At 41.7% G+C, this 19,033-nt stretch overlaps 4 protein-coding genes and 1 long non-coding RNA gene across 9 annotated transcripts; 1 reads left to right on the top strand and 4 right to left on the bottom strand.

Moving 5' to 3' along the window:
* Positions 1-758: 758 nt before the first annotated feature.
* On the bottom strand, positions 759-3,941 carry LOC131138290 (heterogeneous nuclear ribonucleoprotein A/B-like). Its single transcript, XM_058087102.1, has 9 exons — positions 3,794-3,941; positions 2,849-3,031; positions 2,431-2,599; positions 2,198-2,356; positions 1,990-2,121; positions 1,809-1,923; positions 1,578-1,724; positions 1,286-1,370; positions 759-1,107 (listed from the first exon to the last, which is right to left on the bottom strand). Exons 2-8 carry the CDS (start codon positions 3,004-3,006, stop codon positions 1,303-1,305), a joined length of 948 nt encoding a protein of 315 aa, XP_057943085.1. The 5' UTR covers positions 3,007-3,031; positions 3,794-3,941; the 3' UTR covers positions 759-1,107; positions 1,286-1,302.
* Positions 3,942-4,781: 840 nt separating this feature from the next.
* On the bottom strand, positions 4,782-7,664 carry btg4 (B-cell translocation gene 4). 5 transcript variants are annotated; one of them, XM_058087317.1, is made up of 4 exons: positions 7,122-7,664; positions 6,465-6,602; positions 5,313-5,595; positions 4,782-5,225 (listed from the first exon to the last, which is right to left on the bottom strand). In XM_058087317.1, the coding sequence occupies exons 1-4, from the start codon at positions 7,367-7,369 to the stop codon at positions 5,004-5,006; spliced, it is 891 nt and encodes a 296-aa protein (XP_057943300.1). In that variant the 5' UTR covers positions 7,370-7,664; the 3' UTR covers positions 4,782-5,003. The 5 variants fall into 5 exon arrangements, with proteins under 5 accessions (XP_057943300.1, XP_057943301.1, XP_057943304.1 ...); XM_058087318.1 differs by having other exon boundaries at positions 5,313-5,580; XM_058087321.1 differs by having other exon boundaries at positions 7,154-7,664.
* Positions 7,665-8,340: 676 nt separating this feature from the next.
* On the bottom strand, positions 8,341-13,450 carry slc25a14 (solute carrier family 25 member 14). The gene is made up of 8 exons (XM_058086921.1): positions 13,284-13,450; positions 12,195-12,333; positions 12,021-12,115; positions 11,433-11,518; positions 11,244-11,339; positions 11,035-11,159; positions 10,747-10,960; positions 8,341-10,275 (listed from the first exon to the last, which is right to left on the bottom strand). The coding sequence occupies exons 1-8, from the start codon at positions 13,345-13,347 to the stop codon at positions 10,234-10,236; spliced, it is 861 nt and encodes a 286-aa protein (XP_057942904.1). The 5' UTR covers positions 13,348-13,450; the 3' UTR covers positions 8,341-10,233.
* Positions 13,451-14,325: 875 nt separating this feature from the next.
* Positions 14,326-15,538, bottom strand: LOC131138751 (uncharacterized). The gene is made up of 3 exons (XR_009132133.1): positions 15,424-15,538; positions 15,228-15,347; positions 14,326-14,523 (listed from the first exon to the last, which is right to left on the bottom strand). It is a non-coding gene; the product is annotated as an uncharacterized LOC131138751 (long non-coding RNA).
* A 1,754-nt stretch (positions 15,539-17,292) lies between these two features.
* On the top strand, positions 17,293-18,929 carry LOC131138313 (glucose-dependent insulinotropic receptor). The gene is made up of 2 exons (XM_058087129.1): positions 17,293-17,773; positions 18,364-18,929. Exons 1-2 carry the CDS (start codon positions 17,305-17,307, stop codon positions 18,927-18,929), a joined length of 1,035 nt encoding a protein of 344 aa, XP_057943112.1. The 5' UTR covers positions 17,293-17,304.
* The last annotated feature ends 104 nt before the right edge of the window (positions 18,930-19,033 follow it).

Below are 19,033 nucleotides of genomic sequence, written 5' to 3'. Positions count from 1 at the left end.
GTGCAAGGATTATTATTATTAGGTGGCAAAGCAAAAGTGTCATATCTCATAACAAAGCGAAAATGGCTCCTAGCTGCAGCATGCATAAATGTTCTCATCTCACCTGAACATCTTCTGCACTCATCTTTGTCCCTTTATGGAGCATCTACACACGATAACACGTACAGCTTTCTAGATCTTCCAGATTCTGCAGCATTTTGGGCTTCCCGCACAAACTCTTGCTGTGATTGGTCACATTCCCAAGCACTCCACAGGACTTCCGAATATGTAGGTAGGTGAGGTAACCTGCACCCCATATAAGGAAGTCCATGTGGAATTGACTTGAATCAGTAGAAGTATGTTAGAAAAAAATGTAAAACAGACAGTGCACAGCCATCCAAAACTTCTTTCAGGGCTCACTTCCTAATGCATTTAATTATACGGTTAAGAAAAGTAAATTACAACAGTAATTGTTCAAAAACATTACAAAAATATTCCTTATCGCAGACTGTGTCAAACATGTCATACCACTACAAAAATCTGAAATAAAAAAGGTCAAATGGAACAAAAATATTCCATTTGTCCAAATGTAGAAATACTGTAGGCACATTCTCACCAGTACATCGAGGCTGAAAAGTTAAAATCCCTGAAATTGTTCTACTTTTCAATCTCGAATTAAAAGGTTATACTGCCATTGTGTGGCAAAAATTGCAAATATTTTTGATAGGTTTGTGTGAAGAAAAATTTTCACTTAAAATAGAACCACAACAGGAACAAAATTTACTGAAAAGTTTTTTTTTTATTTGTCAAAAAAGCTCCTTAAACACCAACATTTCCAACCTGTAAAAGGCAGCCGACATGTAAAATACCCTTACAATAACATTAGAATCAAAACAGGTACCAAAAAGTACAGTAAAATTACACTTCCTTTCAATGGAAATGTTGGAGGGGAAAGAAAAAACAAACAAAAAAGGGGGGGAAACTATAAATGAAAGCAAAACAAATAAAACATGGAAGGGAAAAAAAAAAAGTTACATTTCAGATGTTTTCTGTACAAATGGTCTTCTGTCATAAAAGAGGTCGTGTTAGGGGCCAGGATGTCCATCAGGCCGCCTGTTTCACTGGATCCTGCGTAATGTTAAATAATGTTACTCATTGCCACGTGTCATTTGATAAAGCAATAATAACAGTAGGTTTGTCAAATTGTGTTATGGCAGTAAATTTAATTATGCAATTTTCTCATGCAAACAAGAGCATGTTGCCAATGGTCAATGGACAGGTCTAATGAGTGAAAGCCAACACATACCTCACATGGTCACACCATCAGTATGGCTTGTAGGTGCTCTGGTGGCCCCTTCTTGGAGCCTTACCATAGTTGACACTGCCCTGACCTGCAATCACCCCAGTCCACGTATTCATACCACATCAACAGTCAAAAAATAAACAGAAAGATGAGTGCCTGACAATAACACCGTTATAGAACCATTGGAACCTGTATTTAATATATTTGAAAATAACTTGACAATTTGACAACGTAAAACTATATTTCAATGTGACATTTATATTAAAATATGTTAATAGATGCTGAATAGACTTACTGTAGTCATAACCAGGGCCGTATCCATAGTAACCAGAAGGGTAGTCATAGCTGCTGTAGCCACTGTATCCTCCATAGCCATAGCCTTGGTTACCATAGCTTTGGTTGTAGTAGCTTCCATAGCCCTGGTTCCAGCCCTGGCTCTGACCTACATATGTAGGAATACAGTTTATTATAATAATAAATAATATATTAATAGAGTTTAGTTAAAAAAAAAACAACAACAGCTCACCTCCACGTCCTCTACCTCCTCGTCCGCTGTAGCCACCGCCACCACGTCCTCCATACTGCTGCTGCTGTTGCTGCTGCTGGTACACCTCCTTAGGTTGGGCGATCTTCAGCTCACACTGGAGCAAAGACACACCCGCTGTCAACCTTCTGCGCTGTTAAGAATCCAAATTGCAATCGCTTACCCTTCCGCCCTCAATGTTGTGGTACTTCTTCTCCAAGCACTTCTTCACACTGGCCTCATCTTTGTATGTGATGAAGATGAAGCCCCTCCTCTTCTTTGACTTGGGGTCGAGAGGAAGCTCAATCGTTTCGATCTGGAAGAAGACCACGCAGTTTAGTGCCTCTGTATGGCGTCATATTTATTGGCTGTCAGGCTTCTCATCGATAGACCTCTCCAAAGTTGCCGAAGTATTCCCTGATGCTCTCCTCAGCAGCCTCGGGGTTCAAGCCGCCGACAAAGATCTTCTTGACAGGATCCTTTTTCATCGCTAAAGCCCTCTTAGGGTCGATCTGCCGGCCATCCAGCCTGTGCTGTTCCTGCTCCAGTACCTGTCGACCACACAGTCAGTATGACATAATACAAACTATATCGAGTGGTATGAGCATCACAGCGTGAGCGGTACCTTGTCCACGCTGGCTGCGTCTTTGAAGAGAACGAAGCCAAAGCCTCGAGAGCGTCCGCTGGCTGAGTCGATTTTGATGGTGCAGTCCGACACCTCACCAAACTTGCTGAAATAGTCCTTGAGGTCTTTTTTGTTCGTCTCCCAGCTCAGGCCGCCCACAAACATTTTACTGTAGCAAACACACATATCGTCTGTCACTACTTGTACATGAACACAATTCCGGAGCATCATTTTTTGAAACCGAGTCCTGCAAGGAGTTGCAATAAAAACGTGTATATTTGTTTTAGTGTCATTGCATTAACCTGCGATGATTTGATTTAGTGCAACATTGTGTTCCTTCAAATGTTCTAAAAGACGTTTCAAAGATACGATACGTCTGTATTAATATAAGATTATTCAAACCCATTGGAGCACTCACCCAGCATCCTCCTCTCCTTTGCTGGCATCGATCTTTCCTCCATCAGAGGCGCTCTCATCCTCGGCCATCAGCTCCGTTCCTGCTCCGTTCTGGTCATCCTCACCCTCGTTGCCGTTCTGATCCGATGTCTCCATCAGTAGATTGTCAGTGTCACACATTCTGGAGGGGGGGGTTGTTCACAAGCTGAAAGGAAAACATACACATAGTAGTATAGGTCCGCTGCAACATATAATGATTCAAATAAACAAACACGGGTCAACATTCACATAGTAGTATAGGTCCTCTGCAACATATAATGATTCAAATAATGTAGGTTAAATACAGTGTACTGCAGTCACAATTACAAGCATCAATTTTAAGCAACTTTTAAGTTGTTTTCATTTTAACAATCCGAAACCGTGGAAACAAATGCTTTCACAGCATTACAACATTACATCAAAACAACCACATTTGTTCGACGGGCGTGGATGACGTTATAGTTTTAAACTGACAGGCGTTTAATAAACAAAGGTTACATTACTTACTCAAGAGTGTGCTAATAATAAGCGGCTAAATGAATGCTAACAAGCTTAGCTAGCATTCAAGAGAACCGCGCTTTGGTCGAGGAAGGAAGACGGCAAGGCCCGGCTCGCAGTAGCACAACTAATACCACACGTTCTTCCGCAAGACTGCATGGTAAATGAAGTAAAGCAATCTAAATACATATTAAATGGTGGTATTATGATTGCTAATGTTAGCTAACCATTCATTCGCCATACATAACAGGCACCTCAATGTAATGCTAGCACAACTAGCAAGCTAGCATACCGATATCGTCGATCTAAGGCTCCGGAAATGGCATTACGGCGTAACAAAGCTCACTCCGTACGTAACCGCTTAACACATATACTATCGTAAACGCAAAAATACATTTAAATCCACCGATAACATTAAAAATCATCTTACTTTTAGATTGGGGGGGAAAGAAGAGGGAGACGCCGGATCTGAGCTTCAAAATGGACACTCCAAATTCGCCGCTAACTCGTGGCAACATATATACAACCGGATGTGACCCAGTACCGGGCCACGTCTGAACAAAAGTAAAGGCGATTGGACAGAAAGGTCGTAGGAGTGAATAAAAACGCTCAGCAATTGGCTGAGAAAAGTCGTGACGAAATAAAGTCCACAAATGTTCTTCCGGAATGTGTATCACGTACTTTCAATGAGATGCTAACCACACAAAACATTACAAATGATCATTCTTGTGTGTTAACGATAAAAGTAATTGTTAAATAGTATCGATAATGCTGTCTAATCGCAATAAATGCATATATTCAAGAATAAATAGGGGAAATATACAAATACGACTATTTCTATTCACTAATTACTAAATCGTAGAATATAGTTTTTCGCGTAGTTTTAACTAATCCATTAAATTGTAAGAGCTTTCTGCAGTTATGACTTATCTGCAATTATTAATAGAGCGCCCCTCTGATAACAGATAACACCTATCATCCCATTCTTTATGATGGACGAAAACGGAACTAAGTTATTCGATTAGGAATCATTTCAAACTGAATTATTTAACAAAAATGTCTCAGAACAAATGTATTTGACATTTAACAAACTAGTCAAATGTAAAATACATTATAACATGTGTAGCTGAACATGTTTGCATAAAAAAACAAAATGGCACACTAAAACAAACTTGAACTTGACGCAGTCAAAACAGTACACATATGTCCTGGATGCTCAGTACAACATGGTTAGAATTAAGAGATAGGAGCTTCATCTACAAGACTCTTCAATGCATGGCCAAATGTGCTCATCGGACGTCATCACCGTGCAAGACAGCACGACCTGACACCATACGAATGTAATGCTACAGTTTGACCCTGGAACGGATTTGCATTTTAATTATGATGGAAATTTAAACAAGGAAAAACTGTTGAGGTTAGATGTGTTCTTTATTTCTTTTCATCCACAGTTCAATGTTACTTTATTCACAGGTGAGAGTTTAAAAACATTTAGAATTATTTAAAAACACTTATGTCAAGACTTTAAAATAGAGCAAAAAAACTATTTAAATCATGCAATAATTATTCTTTAAAGTTGACCGACTCCCCTCCACCCTGACTGTCAAGTCTATAGTCTGGTTCCAGATTTGTAGTGGGTTCTAGGATCGGGAAGTGCTGACCCAGTGGTACTTGTCCACACGGGGGCCAGTGAACATGAACGTGGCCCTGTAGGACTTCAAGCTGTTCTGGCCAGAGGGCTGCTGTACAGGACCTCCAGGAGGGGGAGGAGGGGCATGAGGCTGGAAAGCATCCCCGGAGAAAGCTTTCCTCTTGGGGTATGTGAGCCACGTCTTGGGGGCGCCGAGACTAAACTCGCTGAACTAAAGACCAAAAGAAAAAAAACAAAAATAAACCGTGGGGGAATCAGAACAAATTGTTAGACAAATGTCCCCGGATTGGAACCCTACCCGGTAGACACTATTGGGGTTGTTGACGGTGGGGATGGTCATGGGTTCAGGGTTGGCCGGGTGGCAAAGCGCAGACAGGACGCTGCTGCCACTGCTGCTCATGCTGCTGTCGCCACCATCTTCCTCCTCATCCGAAGAGCTCCCCGACGGCACACCCAAGCTGGCGCGCTCCACTGCGTCATGGACACGGCGGGAAAACTCACCATCTGCCCGCCGTCCGCAGCAGTCCACGGTGGAAATGCAGAAGGGGGCGCTGTGTTCGCCGTACCTGGTAACAGTAGAACTCTTGTATACAAGAACCAATAACATCTCATTAACACCAATTTGCTTGTTGGTCTTCAATGCCAGTCCCGTTGGAAATTGGCGGCAACCTTTAAATGAAGAGCCATTTTTGGTGGCTTTTGGACTTAAGCCACCAATGCCAACAAAACAATGCTTCGCATTTAAAAATTGTACTAAAAAAAATGCAAAGAAAAGTTGAATACTGAAACAGGAAAAGTCTCCTAGATGGGGAAATTAGGTCCTAACTTTGCAAAGTTGTCCAATATACCTGTCCTATCTACACGCTTACAAGATTAAAAAAAACAAAACAAAAAAAACAACTTTTAATTCAAATGTTAGTCAGTCAATCGGGTGTAATTTGCATATGTTGGACCGTCAACCCAAAATAGTATCTTCAATCTCCATTTGTCTGGTTCTTACTATATTATACTATTTAAATAAACTGTCAGGACCTAACACAGCAATTACGATAACATTTAATTGAAGCTTTTCATGAGACACGACAAGCTAAACATGGGTCCCAAACATGACAGAACATGTTTGTAGACTTCTGGTTGCCATTTTGTTTAGCTTTCTAATTGGGATGCTAACAAGGACAGACGTTTTGTGATAAAAAACGGTTGGACTCCTGGCAACATGCACCATATAAAGCAACTTTGAGTACTCTGAAAAAAATGTATTATAAAAATGTATTATATTGTGGTGTCTTTTTTTTTACATTAATCGAAAAACACCAACAGAGAGGTTGACTGGTTACTAAAGAGAATTATGCCACAAGTTCAAAATGAGGCCACTAGAGGGGGTCCTTATATTAGATATGCCAAACCCTTTAGACAAGACTAAAAAAAACAAAAACAAAAGTATTCTGACCTGCATGAAACCTCACCGGGGTCAACCCACAAGGTCAGTTCTTGAGGCAGACCCAGGTCCTCGTAGCGAACCGCGCTCCTCTCACAAGCCTTTTGCAACACAGGGTCTTGTAGTAGCACACGGTTCATACGTAGACACCTGGGGGAGGGAATCAGTTTAAAAGTTGCAAAGCAAAATAAAATGAGCTATTTGATGCCGTTTTACCTTCAAATTTTAAAACTAACCTCCGCTGATGAGCTAACACATTAGCATAGCTAGCATTTTAAGCATGCAACATACAAGCCCATTAGTCGGTTGTGTTTAAAAAAAGGGCTAACATTAGCTGGCTATAGCTAGCAATACAAGGCTTTCCCACATTAATAAAAAGCTTCTGGAACTAGATTAAGCTATTTCTACTAAAAATAAAGCAATATTATGTTTTTGACATTCAGTGTAGTCAGACTTGTGTTTTTGTTTTGCTTTTTTTAAAGATCAGCTGTGTCAACTCCGTAATCAGGAAAAAGTCGAAAGAATCACAACATAAAAACAGCTACTGTTAGCTGGCTAGCTGAAATGCACACATTTAGCTTAATCAAATTAGTCAACTTGTCGACATGTAATTTAAACATTTACCAAGCAACCCGTCTAAAATGGAAACACTGCGACTCATTCACGCACCAATTGTAGTAGTTGTCCAATTTACAACGCACCAGTAAAACAAGTGAAGGTAACATTTTGGAGTCCCGTACAGACCTGTAGGCCTGCCCTTTGGTCGGTGCGTTCGGGTGCCAGTGGTTTTTGTAGCTCTCAAACAAAGCAGATGTGAGCTCGGCGGCAAAGCGTTCTCGGCTGTCATTATCCAGACAGCCGTACCGTTTAACCAAGCGGGCCACGAAAAACACAGCGGCGGCGATTTCTTCCTTCATGACAGTCAAGTCAGTTAATCTTCACAGCTAAAACATTTACAGGAATTAAAAAAAAAAAAAACAAAACACGTAGGGTAATCCTACCGATGGGGGTGGGGGAAACAAGTAAAAGTAACAAACAGAAAGTTAAGCAAATATATTTGCTGCTGGATCTCGATAAAGAAGTCAGCTTTCTTGTGCTAAACCAATATTAAATAAGTCATATTTAAAGTGTACATGGGCTTAAAATAAGTGTTAATGCATCACGCTAATAAGGCGCATCACTTTAAACAAGTCAGCAAACACACCTGAACCCACTTGACTTAATAATGGCGGGAGTGGGCGGGGCTAAAGTATTACTAACCAATAAATGGGATTTATTTGGGTTAAATGTGCAATCATTTAGTATATTTTAAAGAATCTGCTGTCCTAATAATTTGAAATATTTTTTATGCATGTGGCACAACATGATTTGTTTTAAAAAAAAAGTGCCTTGCAAGGGACAGCAGTGGTTTGCTACTTTGTTTCCCCTGCCGGCCATTTTGCAGAATGACTTTCAATAACACCTGGACGATATGGCTACAGTATATACTTACATATATTTGTTAAAATATGATTCACATTGCCTCTCGCCCGAAGACAGCTGGGATAGGCTCCAGCACCCCCCGCGACCCTCGTGAGGAAAAAGCGGTAGAAAATGAATGAATGATTCACATTTTCATTTTTTAAAATGTTATATTTTATGTATTGTTATTATATTTTATAATATATATTATGTATATCTTTATAAACTAATATACAGAAAAATACAGTATTTACTGTTTTCAATATTTATATTGTTATTTATAATAAAAATATTTTGCATATTTAAAAAATTAATGCTGAATAAACAGTTTCTCCTATATCTAAATATATATATATATATTTTTCACAATTAAGTGTGTTTGATCCTTTTTAGGACATTTATCAAAACAGAAAACACAATCACAGGATACATAGTATTTTTTTTATTTTCATTTTGAGTGTACAACAATTTAATTTAAGCCATCTCTATTCCAAACCTCCACCATAAAACCGAACCATTGAACAAGCTGAGATGTAAAAGCAGCAAAACAGAAAGCTGATCACTGGAGGTAAAACGAACATGTGATTTGCTGCCTTTTTGACCTTTTAAATGACTAATTTGAGTTGATGACCTATAGTGTATTCACGTCATTATTGTTTGACATGACCAGGGGATAAGTGCCTTAGCTACCATCAAAAATAAAAACAGAATTGTAAAAAAAAAAAAAAATTCAATGAACAGAATAAGGAGTGATCACCGAGTGAGAAAAATGTAATAAATATAAACACACACAAAGACACTGAGGAAAACCGAAAGCTGTGTCCATCTTGTGTTCACTCAACAGAGGCCAATAATACATAAATAGAAAACTCGACCACGAAAATGTCCAAATAAATAGAACTGCATACAACATGCTTCTCAGAGAAGCTTCAAAAAATGTGTGCAGACAACGTAAAGACAAGGAAATACAAATACACAAACATACACAACAGCAACACAGCAAAGTATTGGTTTGTCTGAGCTTTAAGGTGTCAGGATATAATTGGTGTGTAAAAAAAACACTAAAGTAAAACCAAAACCAACAAAAGTATAAAAAAAAAAGAATACTGCTGTCTTAGTTGCCTTTTTGGTAGATTTTAGATAGAAATGTTCCTCCAAAGATGGCATACTGGAGCTCAGCTCAGCAAGCATCAAAGGCTCAAGAACGGTTAGCTTCTTAAGTAAAGAAAAGAATGTTAAAAAGTGAATAAGTTGAATGTTTGGCGATGGTTGGACCCCAGAATGGATTCTCTTCTCTATCCATTCACTTTTATGGTAAAATCTGCTGAAATGTGTTTCGTTTTTTAAAATTTTTATCTGAAAAACCAAACAATACCAGTGCATGCTTTCATTGGACAGCAACAAACAATCAACAAACAGTCCGGCACCCGCTAGAGACTGCCAAATTTGAACACTTGTCTTTTCTGTTGCCGAAGTTGAAGAGTTGCACCATAAGGTACCAATGTATGGCCATTTCACTAAAGACTAGATGGGACGTTAGCAGCATATCTTAATCAGATTTGGTCACATTTTTTTTCTTCTTTTCCCATAAGCAGCAATCACTGGAATTCAATTTGGTCTGTGACAGAGACGCAGAGTCAGGAATTGCAAACATATGCAACATATGCATTTGAAACTGATTTCAACCAAGCAACGAAGGACATATGGACTAAAACTAAACTGCAATCAAGTTGAGAATTTTTTGGCACGACCCGTCTCTTCTTTTTCAAGGCTTTGGCTCACATTTTCTCTTATTGGCGCTTCAGACACAAATTGGGTCAGTACTGTGTAACTACTGTATTATTCTAATGTAAAGACTAACTGTTTGGCACCTTCCTGTTCCAAAGATCATATCCTTGGACACATTTGGAGTATTGGTGAGTTGCCTTGTAACAGTCGGCTTGTCATTTGAAGCATTTCCCCATTTCCTCAGCGATTAATTATGTATTTTTTTTGTCTGAGGTTAAGGTTCCACTCACCTACTCCATGGTGCATCTTAACTACAAAGTAGCTGCCTGGTCGCAGTGCTCACGACTGTGTCAAAACAACAATAATATAATAATAGAAATAAATAGAACATAGCGAACAAAATGAAAACGATTTGAGGCTTGGAAGCTGGAGATGCTGTGTTGAGTTGTTGGTAAAACTGTGAATATACTGATGCCAGTGCTGCTGCGTCTTTTTCTTCTTCTGCTGCGTCGTCGTCTTTCTTCTTCACCGCTGTGCTTCATGGCCTGACACAGTCCCGACAGATACGTGCTGTCCTGCTTCCCGAGTCCAGTTAAAACGGGAGCTTCTTCAGCTGCTCAAAGGTGATGAAGAACTGAAGTTTGAGTAAAGGAAACAAAGTACGCCTGTCATAGTATAGTGAGATCCAATGTAAGCGTTGCATGAGCGATACTGTTCCATCCCAGCCCTACAGGAGGCGCTGATATGTATTACAAAAGGAGGGTACCCAACTCCTCAATCAATCAAGATATTTCAATATTATATTAACTACTATATTCTTACAGCCACAATAAACATTGGCAACATGTGATGCAAAGATTCCAGCCCCAACATTGGGACAGTTACTGAATGACTTGGCCTCCAATAAACTTGGACTATTACAGCAAACAATGAGAATAAATTCCTGGAGCTGCACCTGTATCTAGATCTGCACCAAAACTTAATGGATTCTTCCTTGACCCATATGCTACTCCTGTTAAAGTTCTGCAGACATCAGTTGTGCGGCTTTCACATGCTCACTTACCAACAAGCGGGAATCAATACACACCATCTTTAAAAAGGATACAATGATGTTCCAAGGCCCCAGTCGCAGCCAGTTAGGCCAGAAGCCCTTGTAGAGAGCAAAGAATCCTTCGTTCCTCCACGTCTGCATCACTCCGTCCAAAGTGCCTTTGTACATGGGCGCTCCCGACAGCACTCGCTGGTTCATCATGCGGGTGCGGACCACGTCCACGGGGTTGGAGGCCAACGCCCCCGCCAGGCCGCATGTGAAACTTGAACTGCGTACACGCAGAAGTGAATCAGATGAATGGAAAAGTGACGGTAAAAACCCAACTACAGACAATGAGCTTACATAAAATGTGTCAAAATGGTGTCTCCCATGACGCCAGAACGGAGGAGGTGCTTCTTTGTGATGTCATAGACGGGAAGTTCAACCCCGACAACGATGGCGGCTCGCTGTGCTGTGGGGATGACGCCCTGGGGAAGAGGAGGAGACAACACAATTAAGTTGATGCTCAAAAAAAAAAACAAAGACTAGAGACACACTGATAGGACACTCACTCTCCACAGGCCTCTTGTGCCTTCTGTCTGGTAGATGTTGATGAAGTTGGACATCATGCTGCCTTGGAGGAGACTTCCCTGTGCCTGCATTCGGATCTGGAGCAAACCAAACAATTTGAGCTTGTAACTTCCTGTAGGTGTGATACTGTTGTCGACTTAGTGTACATGTATTTTTCAAAAGAATCGTGCCTTCAGCACATCGGTGGGGTTGGCCAGCGACGACGACAGAACGCCAGAGACGACGCCGCAGAAGACATTGATGACCATAGTCTCATCTGCCAGGAAAGTCAAACATATTAATTAGTCGCTCATTCACCAACTAGCACATTTCCGACATACGCGGCTACTCGTTGCATAAACACAACCAAACAAATTTATTCACCGACATCACCTCTTGTGATCCTATATCGCTCCCCTTCATTATTACCATCATCTAGCATATAAGGGGGCGGGGATTAGGAGGACAAAAAGAGGAAGGAAACTAGGAAGAATGTGGAGGTAGCGCTTGTAAAAGGGTTAGGTCAATAGCCCCTTTTAAATTGTATGCAACACATTGACACAGAATGGGGGTTAAATTTGTCTTGAAATGTGTGCTACATGACATCCTGCTCTCAGACAATACTTGTGTTAAAACCCGACATTGCAGGTTACACCTTTCACAAAGGCAGCATCAGATACTAAAGCAGAAAATTGCGGGGTTTACCAGTTACCTCCCCATTTCATGTTAGTGCCATTTTAGGAAAATAGGTTCAAACAACTGTGGCAAGTGTCACCCACCTTCTGGACGACTGACAAAGAGCCTCTTGAGAGAGTTATAGGTTCCGATCTTGATTGTGCCGTAAGAAGCTTGTCTCAAGAGTGCAGGGGAGATTCTGCCACAAGGATGAAGACACATTTAGGCTACATATAGGTTGCTGGTGATTTCACATACATTAATGTGTTGATATTTACCCAGAGTAGAGTGCCCGGATGCCCTCCTCCTTGCCAATCCTAAAGAGGGCGTGAAACATGCCTCTGTAGCGGACCTCTGTGTACTGGGACTGACCCTGGACCTGTAGCCGCGTCTTTGTCAGATCAATGGGGAAAGTGCCTACCAGTGAAATGCATCCAGTTAATTAAAGGTTCCCTGATAAGAATCATCAACTTTGGTGAGTATGTTACATATAATTTGTAACAATGTTCCAAATGTTTAGATTTTTAAAAGAACAAAATTTAAATTTATAGTTTATGGTGTGCTAGCTCCCAAAGTTCAGCCTCATTCCTGGAAGTGACGTCAACGGGGTGTCACCTCTCAGCTAAAGCAGAGTAAATAAATACTGTTGGTTCAGTTTATTTTTCATGAAAATAGTAGACGTGCCAAAATGTTGTGTTGCTGCTGGATGTTCACAGTATCTGAGTGCTACTGCAAGTTTGTTTTTTCTTTCCCAATAGAGTAAGGTATAAGAATGGATTAAGAGAGTGCAAATAACGCCCAACTCTTGTTCTGTTGTTTAGAGAATTTTTTACAGATTTCTTAGAAGGAACACCTTTACCAGAAGCATTTGACTTGAATGTACGGTGTAAATGCATTTTGAAAATGAACGCTATTCTGCCGGTAAACAAAACAAAAATCATCATTTCAGTCATGAAAAAAGAAAACTGTTGTATTGGATCTCATGTTGAAGAGTCCCATCATGTGTCTTACAAATGAATAAATAGCCCATTAGAAGGATAGGCGTCGATATGCCGACTATTTAAAAGGATTTTAAAAAAATAACTTGAATGCTTTAGATTGTGAGTGAATTGTACATTTGCATATATATCACTACAATTGTTAGCTACAAAACTCTTCTGCTTAAGTGGAAGCGAGTGTGCATGAAGATAAGAGCTTGTAGCCATGCGATCACAGACAATCAATTGAAACCTTAAATGAAACACATACAAAACTCACTATTGGACACAATTTAATTCTGTAACAAGCTTCAGAGCTCACTGCAAACGCTTTCATTGCACAGCAGTAATGCATAGAAAAGGTTACGTCCCTGGTGGTGCATCACCTACCGAATTCTGCGACAATCGAGGCCATCCCCCCGTAGATGAAGGGCTTCCAGTTCAAGTTGGTCATCTCCGCAGCGGCGGCGGCTGCCTCCACCTGCTGCAGCCTGGCCAAAAAGATCAGCAGACCGCCCAGGCAGAGGTCCAAGCAGCGCTGCGATATCAGGCGACAGAACATGTCGGAAAACATCAAGCTTTGATGATGATGATGACGATACTACTGCTGCTATCAGCGATGCTCCCTCAACATCAGCATCCGAAGCATACTGCGGCCGGAAAGTGACGCAAAGTGTCGTCATATTTTTTGCTTTGTTGCTATTGGCTGCGGGGGCTGTCAATTTAAACGACGGACTGCTGGGCGAACAGTCCGTTAGAGGTGAAAAAAAACGCGAATTAAAATAAGTTTATTTATGACCTCAAATGTCTTAATAGCTATACATAAATATATTTACATGCCTTTATGGATATAATTTTAGGAGAAGATGACCGGAGTTAGCTCAAAGCAGGTGTCCCATATCGGCTAACGGCTAGTAGGCTAGCACTTGGGATTACAATCAGTCTGTTGGTTCAAGAGTATGTAGTTTACTGCCTGAGACAAACAAAATAACAACATACCTGAGAGAGTAGATATACTCCACAAACTGCTATTGTATATGGCTTTCCATGGCTTAACAAGCACGGAGGGTTATCTCCGACAAAGAAAAAACTTTTCCGCCGCCGTGGTTAGCTACCGAGGACCCATTTAAGCTAATGGAAAGTGCAGCGGAAGCGGTCAAGTTGGTATTTCCGGTTCGGCTTCAAACTAAAATCCACTCGCCTGAAAACAGCATTGAGTCATTGATTACAGCTCAAAGTAGTGATTGCAAAATTATGCGGACACTTGTATTTGCTTAAATAATAATTAGGACAAGTGACGTGTAGGCACTTGTGAGGTGACTGAAAGAACACGTTTAAAAATAAAGTTCCTGACTACAAGCCTTCCTTTTTGTAATCAGGTACTTTTTAATTTTTTTTTAATGCAAACAGATGGTACTACACAAACAAAGCATACCATAAATTACTCATTTTAATTTCATGATAATAATTATAATGGAATTGTTTCAATTTGTTGGAATAATAATAGTAGTCGTAGTACTAGTCCAGTGGTTTTGAGGATCTTACAGGTGACCAAGGCGTGGATCACAGAATTGTCTGCATCAGCCGAGTGGCCCTCTGGGCAAGCTGCTGGAAGATGGACGCCAGATTCCTATGGCAACGTAGAGCAAACAAGTGATGTACTGTAGGTGGTGTCAGGCAAATATGGACATAAGGGAGGTCAAAAAGTTCATATTACCATATTTTATTTCTTCCAGAATCTGCACCTATTCAGCTGTATTTCTTCAGATTTTGTGCTTCCCGAAAAAAACTGTCTGTATTAATGTATTCCACCCATGGCACTCCTGAGTACTTAAAAGGACTTGTTGTAGCTATGAACGGCGATCTATATTTTTTAAATGTCCGCTTCTAGCATACAGCCATATGTGTTGTTAAGGAATCAGGAACGCCAACAACTTGTGCCTGATGGAGGCGTCTTTAGGAATTGTCAACAAATGTGGCTTTCCCTTACGAGCCATTGCTAGCGATGTAAACTGAGAAGGAGAGCTTATCTGGTTTACAACCATGCCCATATAAGGAAGTCCGCCCCTCTGTGACATCACAAAGGGGCAGTTTTACCACGCCTTCTGAAACTGAGCGTTTTGAGCCATCCCAAACTTCTTTTAGGTCTCACTTACAAATGCGCAAACCTCATTATCTGAAACTTTGGCATCGTTTAACACGAGAATACAAGGTCCCCTTTAGCATATTTTATGTATTTTGTTGGTATTTACAATGTTACGATGAGCTGGACCAAATGCTTCCCCTCCCGCAGGTTGCCTACCCTTGGTAGTATCTGAAAAAACATCGTCTCACCGGGCTCCACCAGAGAGGCAGTTCTTGTTGTGTTTTGGGTGACGGCAGAAGAGCGAGGCCACACGTTGAAGACAGTACAACAACATGGACAGCAGTCGCCTCTTTAATGGCATCTTTGACCTGTAACACACACACACACACACGCACCGTCAATGCCAAACAACATGAACCACAAACATGCCCATGAATGCATCACCTTTCTGATTAAGGAAAAAAATCTTCAGGATCTTGGCCTTGGCGTCCCCAGGAAGGAGGTGGTACAGGTATAAACAGGACCCCCTCATAGTGCAACCACCACTGGGCACAATAACTGCTGACATGGCGCTTTCAAAAGGTCCCGAAAGGTCCAGCAGCGATGAATAACATTCCGACATTGTGTGAAATCAGTCCGGGCTATTTCGGTTTGTTGTGTAATAGATCCAGGGAGAAGGGAAGGGGGAGTAAATGTGTGCCCCTTCCGGGTGAGAAGGTGTCCAGAAAAAGGTGGGGCTCCACCTGAAGCACAAACAAAGATGGGATTGATTTGTTTTTACGGGTTTTAACACAACAAAAAGTCATTAAAATGTATTTTTGGTTGGCCTTAATATTACAAGAACACACACAATTGTCATATTTGAGAACAAAAAATATTAATTTTCATTTTCTACTGCTTTTCCTCACGAGGGTCACGGGGGGTGCTGGAGCCTATCCCAGCTTTCTTCGGGCAAGAGGCGGGGTACACCCTGGACTGGTGGCCAGCACATTCACACTCACATTCATACCTATGAACAATTTGGAGTCGCTAATTAACCTAGCATGTTTTTGGAATGTGGGAGGAAACCGGAATACCCGGAGAAAACCCACGCGGAGAACATGCAAACTCCACACAGAGATGGCCGAGGGTGGAATTGAACCCTGGTCTCCTAGCTGTGAGGTCTGCGCGCTAATCATTCGACCACCGTGCGGCCAAGGTGGAAATTAAAAAAGAAAAATAAGTTGGCATTTTGTAAGAAAATTGGCCTAATATTAAGAGTAAAGCTGTCATATAATAGAGAAAAACTAAATAACAATAATATTAAAATATTTTAATACATTAAATGTAATATAATAAATCAGTATAATTTTGAGAAAAATGTAAAGAAAAAGTCAAAGACTAATATAATAAAAAAAGGACATAATAAATAAAAAATAATTTTAATAGACGAAAAAAAATTAATTCTAAGACAATAAAACAAAATAAAAAACAAATCTTAATAAAAAATAACAATAAAAATAAAGTAACATATAATCTAGCCAAGCGGCACGGCGATCTAGTGGTTAGCGTGCAGACCTCACAGCTAGGAGACCAGGGTTCAATTCCCATAGGTATGAATGCGAGTGTGAATGGTTGTTTGTCTATATGTGCCCTGTGATTGGCTGGCCACCAGTCCAGGTTGTACCCCGTATCTCGCCCAAAGACAGCTGGGATAGGCTCCAGCAACCCCCCGCGACCCTCGTGAGGAAAAAGCGGTAGAAAATGAATGAAATGAATGAATGAATAATCTAGCCACATAAACACCAATTAATCATGGTTTTAGTCTCATGTTTCATTTACAATTTTCTATATTTATTTATCATAAAGTTTTTTATGCATGCTTTCTTCCACTTCCCCTGCTTGAAGCGAGTTGTGTGAGTTTGTGCGACGCTTTGTGCGCAGGCTGTGAAAAAGCATCATTAGCTCATCTGTTTGTGTGTGAACCCGAGTGGAAAATGGTCCATAACGCCAGATGTCTCCCATTCGAGGCCGAGGCAGGAGAAAGTGGGTCTGCACCCAACACCTTTAGACTGTAACTAAGAAGTCTAGCAACACTGCTGTATTTATTCATGATTGAACTACACTGGAGCCAATGGAAAAAACACAGAGTTAATAAACTCACTTAGCTGATTATGAGCTGAGGGTTGATACCGACGAGGCAAGCGGTGTGTGTGTGTGTGTGTGTGTGTGGGAGGAGACACAACAGACCTATTGATAACGCTGCCGGCGCCTCTACATTCAAAAGGACATGAGACAGACCTGAGGGCCGGGAGCATGACTCTAATTGAGGTGAGACCGCGTGTGATGGGTCTGATCCTGAGCGTGGCCTCCTGCCTCATCATCTCCACCAACCTGCTGGTGGCCGTGGCTCTCCTCAGGCTCCTCCACAAGAAGAGCAGCCAGAGCTGGTGCTTCGTCCTCAACCTGGCACTGGCCGACACACTGGTGGGCGTGGCCATCACCGGCCTGGCCACCGAGGACCTCAGAAGCAACATCACATCAATATCATCATCATCATCATCATCATTATTCCACCACCCTGCTACAAACGTCACGCGTTCTTCTTCTCCAGGAAAGACCCGTTGTCTTATGAGGATGGCGTTTGTGATGTCTCCGTGCACCGCGTCCATCTTGTCTATGTTTCTAATCTCTCTGGACCGTTACGCCGCCATCAAGGTGCCGCTGAGATACTCCAGGTTATCTGGAAAGGGGACGGCAGCGGGGTCGCTGGTGGCTTTGTGGGCATGCTCGGTCCTCATGGGATTCTTGCCAGGTAAAACAACCACATTCAGACTCCAACAAACATTTTTAGAACAGTACATTATGTCTTCTAATGGGATGATGCTGTACTTTAGAGTAGTCAATGTACAGCTTGTATAGCAATATAGATTTAGTATCAACACACCATTATTGTCTCAATGGCTGGCAACACAAGTGGGTAGAACAATAGTTTAGTAACAATGGTGTTTCATAAGTACATTTCCCTTGAGAAGATTCATTCATTCTACCGCTTTTTCCCCACGAGGGTCGCTGGTCCCAGCTGGTGGCCAGCCAATCACAGGGCACATATAGACAAACAACCATTCACACTCACATTCATACCTATGGACAATTTGGAATTGCCAATTAATTTTGGAATGTGGGAGGAAAACCCACGCATGCACGGGGAGAACATGCAAACTCCTCACAGAGATAGCCGAGGGTGGAATTGAACCCTGGTCTCCTAGCTGTGAGGTCTGCGCGCTAACCACTCCTCCACCGTGCCGCCCTCCCTTGAGAAGATGTAATAACATAATTGCTGAAAAGGTTGAGTTTATCCTTCCAAATTAATATGTTGGTTTTCCCATAATTCCACTTCCTTAGTCATGGTACGCCAGCTCCAGACAGGCGGCTACAGCGGTCTGTGCGCCTTCTTCTCCGTCATAGACCCGGCGGGCATCATCATCGTACTCAGCGTCTGCTTCTTCCCCGTCCTCTCTGTTTTCATCTACATCTACATGGACATCTTGAAGATCGCCTGCAGCCACCAGAGGCAGATCTTCCAAATCAGCCAAGCGGGTTCTCGGACCAACAACAGATGCCGACATCCCCACCGGAATCAACCCTTGCAGGTGAGGAGCCGCTACTGGAGTCACGTAAAGGCCCTGAGGACGGTGGCCATGCTGGTGGGCTGCTTCCTCACCCTGTGGTGCCCGTTTTTTGTGGTGAGCATCGTGCAGTTGTTTTGTGAGAGCTGCGGACTTATCGTGGTGCTGGAGAACCACCTGTGGCTACTCGGGATGACCAACTCTCTCATCAACCCGTTAGTTTATGCCTGTTGGCAGAGGGAAGTGAGGATGCAGATAGCGGCCATGTTGGTATGCTTCAGGGGCAGGTGGTCGACCCCTGGAGCTATTGTGGAGGGATGGGATCTTCAGTCACCTGTATAGCCTTGAAATGGGATACTGTTTTTGTATTGGATAGCTTTAGCTTTAGCTTTAGTCACACATGGCCTTCACTGACTTAAACTTGAACTGTGGTTTATCGAAAAGGA

Source organism: Doryrhamphus excisus, chromosome 11 (assembly GCF_030265055.1).
Source record: "Doryrhamphus excisus isolate RoL2022-K1 chromosome 11, RoL_Dexc_1.0, whole genome shotgun sequence".
Classification (NCBI taxonomy): domain Eukaryota; kingdom Metazoa; phylum Chordata; class Actinopteri; order Syngnathiformes; family Syngnathidae; genus Doryrhamphus; species Doryrhamphus excisus.
This window is presented reverse-complemented; position numbering and strand designations above follow the sequence as displayed.